Genomic DNA, 6,234 nt, shown 5'->3' on the forward strand with positions numbered 1-6,234 from the left:
TGAATGGAAGGCTTGTACCCATATAGCAAACTTGCAAATCAGCCATCTTGAATATCCTGAATGTTGCATCATGGGAAATGTGATGATAACTATGAGTTTGTCAGTATTGTAAACAATATTGTTTATAACAACAAGTAATCTAGTAATGGTTACCCTCACCATTGCGGGTGACACAATTTTCATTTTGGCACTACTAATGTTCGTGACTTTCCATTGCGACACTAACAAGGTAGTTATGTTTTTCTGTTGTTTTCCGTATGGTGTCTGTGTTACTGGTTTCTTCTCATCAGATGTACAGCCATTAAAGATTGGAAGAATAGTTTTATATTGTCTTTATAAGTTGATGTACATGTCAGTTTCTGCATCCTCTATTCTCGCGAGACTTCATAATTTTCGCGACTTTATTATTTTTTCTCGAATATGTTTAAAGTTTAGGGTCGGGTAACCGGAACCAAATAATTTCTTTAGGCCTAAATATTTTTTTTTTAATTTTTTTAATTTTTTTTTTACAGAACGTCTTGACAGAATTCACAACCAAATGATATTGTTTCTTCAGCTTTTACTAGGTAAGTGGAGTATCTACAAATACTGGATGTAAGGGAATAGTATTCCGATAGATTTAAAACTAAAAGAAACTGACGTCACACTCTATCCAAGTCCAATGGTTTAACATTTTAATGAAAGAAAATGAATATTTGGGTTACTTATCCTTAAACAAGCTCACCTTCACTGAAATACATGTGTGTTACTATCAAATACAATGCCACAATACAACTGAAAAAATGATTAACTTATGCACCGGTCAAGAACAAGTAAGTAGTGCTATAAATGTCACCCTAAAGCTTAAGTGGTCTGAGAACAGCTGAGAGCAAAGTAACCAGGGAAAGAAAAAAAATAGTTTTAAAACTAATAAGTGAATTGATCAAAATCACACACAAAATAAGTTATATTGCATCACAAAAATTCAATCATTCAATCGATCAATCATTCAACCAATAATAAATAAATAAATAAATCAATCAATCAATCAATCAATCAATCAATCAATCGATCGATCGATCAATCAATCAATAACATGCTCGCTGCCCCCTGTGGTATATAGTAAAAGATTATTATATTGTCAAAACAGGGAAAATTATACTTCTCGTACCATTAAATGTACGTATTTTCTTCTGCGTTATAATCACGGTTTCATCGACCGTTCCTCACTTGGTTTAAGCGTTGACATCCAAATATTCGTTTGAATGCGTCACGATACTGCGGTACTGTGAAAATATAGACAATCGGGTTGATGGTAGAGTGAAACCACACCAACCAGTTCACAAAGGACCATGCGTGTTCATTGTACGATTTGGGGCAAACGATATCAAGAATAGTGTATACATAAAACGGTGTCCAGCAACCAACAAAGAAGACAACTACAGCCAAAAGGTGTCTTCCCGCCTTAAAATGTTTTGGGCCGCCGATAGCTTGCCTTTTCTCAAACGTTTCGCCGTGTCTGCTCCTGCTTCCTGTTACAGTAGCGCCAACTTCTGTCTGTGTCGCTTCACAAACATCTACTATCGTATCCGAAGGTGTGATTGTTACTGGTAAAGTAAACACCATGTTTTGATTATTTCGAATCTTGAACGATCCATTCAAACGTTTACGGACATGACAGTACACAGCGACGTTTAGGTAGGCTATCAAAAATCCAGGTAGTATGTACCCGACCACAAATTTACAAATGTTATATGGCAAAGAATGGAACTCTTCATTCTTACAAGTGACGTCATAGTTTATATTTCTTTGACCCGTTACAGTTGACCACAGTAAGGAAGGTGTATACAGTAGTAAACCTAAGAGCCATGTTATATAGCAGTATATTACAACTCTTTTCCCCGTTTGGATAACAGCATACTGCATTCCTTTGGTGACCATGATATAGCGGTCAACACTGACCAGAATAACACAGACGACGGTCACAAAACAAGCAACAAAATCCACAAGGAGTACAAATTTACACGTTGTTTCGCCATGTTTCCAAATATCTCGGTGCATCCATTCAATTTCGAATGGCATCGATACAGCACCGGTTAGTAGACCTGAAAACGCCAGGCTTACCAGCAAACGATTGGAAGGTTTCTGACGGAGCTTGACATCCGAGTAGAAAGCGAAGATAATAAACAGGTTGTCTAGAACGGTAGCTAGAGAGACGAGGGACAAAACAATGGCTATACACACGGTGACTTCTTTGGAGTGAAGCATACCACCATCGGAAGATGGTGGAAATTCCTTATCGAATCCTCCACTTGAAAACATCACGGCTTTAAGTTAAACTCTACTTAAACAGTGCGTGTTCCTCGGGAACATAGCCGCCATCTAGTTTTGATCTTTCCAATGACTTATTGTCACGTATTACAATATATATCAACGGTACACAGAAATACATCACTTGCATGAATTCTTAAATCGAGAGATCTGCTTTACAAGTTAGTGATAACGAGTTAGAACAAGTTGAATTCTACCTGCGTTGACACGACGAATGTAGAAATAGATATATTACAAAAGTCTAGTACAAAATGACATTAAAAAACATGTTATTATTTAAATTTGCATATATATTTACAAATAATTTGATTGTATTGACCAGGGTATTAACTGTCAAGGTAAGTTGATGATTTATTTGTGCGTTGCTGTATTATAATTGTGACGATAGAAAAATCTGAATTTCCATATTAAGCACAACTTGTGTAAAAAAGTGTTTTATTTTCTGGACCACGAACCATGGTTATATATTTTGAATGTGATGTATTCACACTAGCATGATACACATTTTCATTTATTGTCATTTGTCATTTTAAAGTTAAATTCCATCTATTGAAAAAAAAAATTATATACGTGCTATAATTACTTCAATACGCCAACTACTTCTCCCATATGATGTTTCAAGCGGGAAACCGTGCATTGCATATCATATATGTTAATCACCTGTCAGAATATAATCTGACAGTTCGATTGGTGGGTCATGGTGGGTACAGGTAGGTAGGTAGGTAGGTAGGTAGGTAGGTACACGCCATGACTTGTATAGATAACATATTACCATCGTACCTTTCTGAACTTATTTCAACCAATGATACGTTTCATCAATACAATACAAGGACCAAATTCCACATTCCGAAAGCCCACTCTCGTTCCTTCAGATACAGGGCATCCATCGCTGCAAATAATTCATAAATTTAATGCCCTTTGCACTCCTTCCTCAAGATGGTCATTATTGTACAGAGCTTAAATTTGTGTCTGTTATGTATATTTGTATTTTAAATCTGTATTGTATTTGTTTTATCTTGTATTTGCATGAAAAGCCATTTAATGGATGCACTGCCATTTATAAATAAATAAATAAATAAATAAAAATAAAAATTGAAACTTTGGAGTCCCGTTTTGTTGAAATTCAAATTGTCTTTTCATTGTTCTGTCAGACGCAACATTATGCGCCATATGTATGTATGTATGTATGTATGTATGTATGTATGTATGTATGTATGTATGTATGTATGTATGTGTTTGTATGTATGTATGTATGTATGTATGTATGTATGTATGTATGTATGTATGTATGTGTTTGTTTGTGTTATACTATATCACAGTTCAAAGGTCAACACACACACAAATACAACTTAGTATCGATGACATCTACGAATAATACTTTCCATCAAATGTGCACTTATCCATTTTAATGTCACATTGAACAAGCGTTGTTTTTTATGAGACCAGTGTCACATGTAGTTGACTTGGGAATAATGATGAACGAAAGGAGTAGCTAGTTTACCAGTAGACGACAGGGTGTGTCAGATTGTGTGTTTTTTGTATTTAGGAACCCAGCTGTTGACAATACATGTCTGTCTCGTCAAGACAGAGCAAATCATTACATTGAAGACATAATTATATGGCTTAAGTCTTGGTTGTGTTATAAGAATGATTTATTTTCGGCTGATCATATCCTGGCCAACAAGTCAGATTACAGCTTCAACGATGGCAAGAAAGTGACACTACAAGCGTGTGTCTGGGCCAGGACAAAAATGATTGTTTATCGCTGAAATTGGGAATATATCAAAAAGGTCGCTTTGTCATTTCTAAGACATTAGTCTACATCCAGGCTGTCAAAAGTACACTTGTTACAAACTTAGTGCATGACAGCATAGACACACACACACACACACACACATACATAGTTTTTTTTGTCTTAGTTTGAACCGTGCGAGTCAATGTTTGAGAGGGTACCATGATGAGAAACTTAATTGTAAAATGCCATTCGTACGTTATACCAGGGCTATATATACAATACTTAGTAATATTGATGAGTGGACCTGCATTCCAAACCATTTACTGGAACATCAACTTGCAAGAGGCATGCAGTGTTTGGTATTATGCCATAGTGTATGTTATTCTCCCACACAAGTATTCAACACTAGAGGGCGCTATGTTTCCACTTCCGGTTTGCATTGTACAATCGGCATTTGGAAATATATGTTGACTTGTAAAATATTTCCAATTGCTAATACAATAAATATCGCAAATTGTAATATAATTAGTTGATCGTGAAAAGTAGTAATCGTTGTCATTAAACTGTTTCTCATGGATAAATAATATTGGCCTACACACTGCATCACGTTATTTGTTATTCATGAGACCTTGTTAACTTATAATAGCCTACACTTTTCTAATTTGTCATTACATATTTTGAATGTATTAATGGTCACATTTCTATCGCTTTTAGAAGCGTGATTCATCCCATGGTTTGCCAGCTGCTGTACAGTGTATCAGACCTCCTCTTGGAGTTTGTTACCTCTACTGAACATAACATAGTCAAAAACAGGTTTGAATATTTGCATATCCAACGTATTCCTCTTGTATTCTGTGGCCAGAATAAAGCCTCTATGCCAGTACATATACATTAAAATAGCGCCACTAACGTCATCATCTTAAAATCGTTTGTTGTTGAATGAGAACTTACATATATGGGTGACAATGTTGTACTTGTGGACTAGTGTAGGCGTCTTCAAGGTCAATAATAATATAAATTGGCGAATAATAACAAAAAATGTGATTGGTGTTATTTTAGGCGTCATATGTAGTGCAACTTTTCGTTCCCTTATAGAAAGCTAGGACGAACAAGAATGAGATGTTTGGTGTCTCCAATTGCAAGGCATTTGGGGGATCGGGAAGGATAGGTGAGAGCTAGAGAGGGGGGTATACGTATTTTATTGCAGTAATAATATATTCACACATACATTGAGGTGTATACTAGTATATGACATTACGGTTGAGGGCGCTCCTCTAATTTCACTCTGTTAGAACATAACTACGGAAGTCGTTTTCTTTCGTATTTGCCATTATTGCCTCCATGGCAAAAGGAATTGGATCATGGGCATCATGGCACAATAAAGCTAAGATTGTGAATATATAAAATAACAAAATGAAAATAGAATTTAAAAACGAAACTTTTCTTATTGTAGAGGTAGATTTCTGATGTAATGCATGTGATGATGTGTGAGTTCGAGAAATATTTCGTGTCAAAATGAACGTTAGTGGCTCACTTCTGTAGCGAGAGTGTCAGATGATACATTGTTGCAATTGGTTGCTAAGGGCGAGGACGCGCTCGCTAATGTCACCTTCTCCGCACACTATAACATAGACAGGGTATGCAATCCAAATTTCATACCCTGTCTTCATATGAATATGAGAGCGCTTCCTCGTTCTTCCTAGCAACGCAACAAAAATATCGATCGTCGGCTCGCGCCCGCGCTTCGTTTTGAAAGTGCGCCACCAACGTCGATGTAAGGTAAACCAGGAATAAACTTCCGGCGTAACTTCATTGTATCACTGTCATCATAGTAAGCAGGACTATGATGACCGTGATACAATGAAGTTACGCCGGAAGTTTATAGGCCCTTGACCTAAATTGACCCGGGCCGTTTGTCTACATGATCACATGAGGAAGGCGTTGATTATATACATTGTAAATAAGCTCACACACCATAGGTGTTGCGACTGTCTGCAATGGCGATTATTGGCGTACATTTTTGAAAAAGGGAGTGGGTGAGAGAGGGGGATATACGTATTTTATTGCAGTAACATGTACACTCACACATACATTGAGGTGTATACATTACCTTGTCATTTACATACCGTGAGAGCACGGTGTGTAAATTAAACCATTTGGAGGATTGCATGCCGTTTGAAGTTGGTGCC

General features: G+C 36.6%; 1 protein-coding gene across 1 annotated transcript; it reads right to left on the minus strand.

The window, feature by feature from the left end:
* Positions 1-1,191: 1,191 nt before the first annotated feature.
* LOC144448055 (5-hydroxytryptamine receptor 1B-like) lies at positions 1,192-2,301 on the minus strand. Its single transcript, XM_078138205.1, has one exon. It carries the CDS (start codon positions 2,299-2,301, stop codon positions 1,192-1,194), a length of 1,110 nt encoding a protein of 369 aa, XP_077994331.1.
* Between the last annotated feature and the right edge of the window lie 3,933 nt (positions 2,302-6,234).

This window comes from Glandiceps talaboti, chromosome 17 (assembly GCF_964340395.1).
Source record: "Glandiceps talaboti chromosome 17, keGlaTala1.1, whole genome shotgun sequence".
In the NCBI taxonomy this organism is placed as follows: Eukaryota; Metazoa; Hemichordata; class Enteropneusta; family Spengelidae; genus Glandiceps; species Glandiceps talaboti.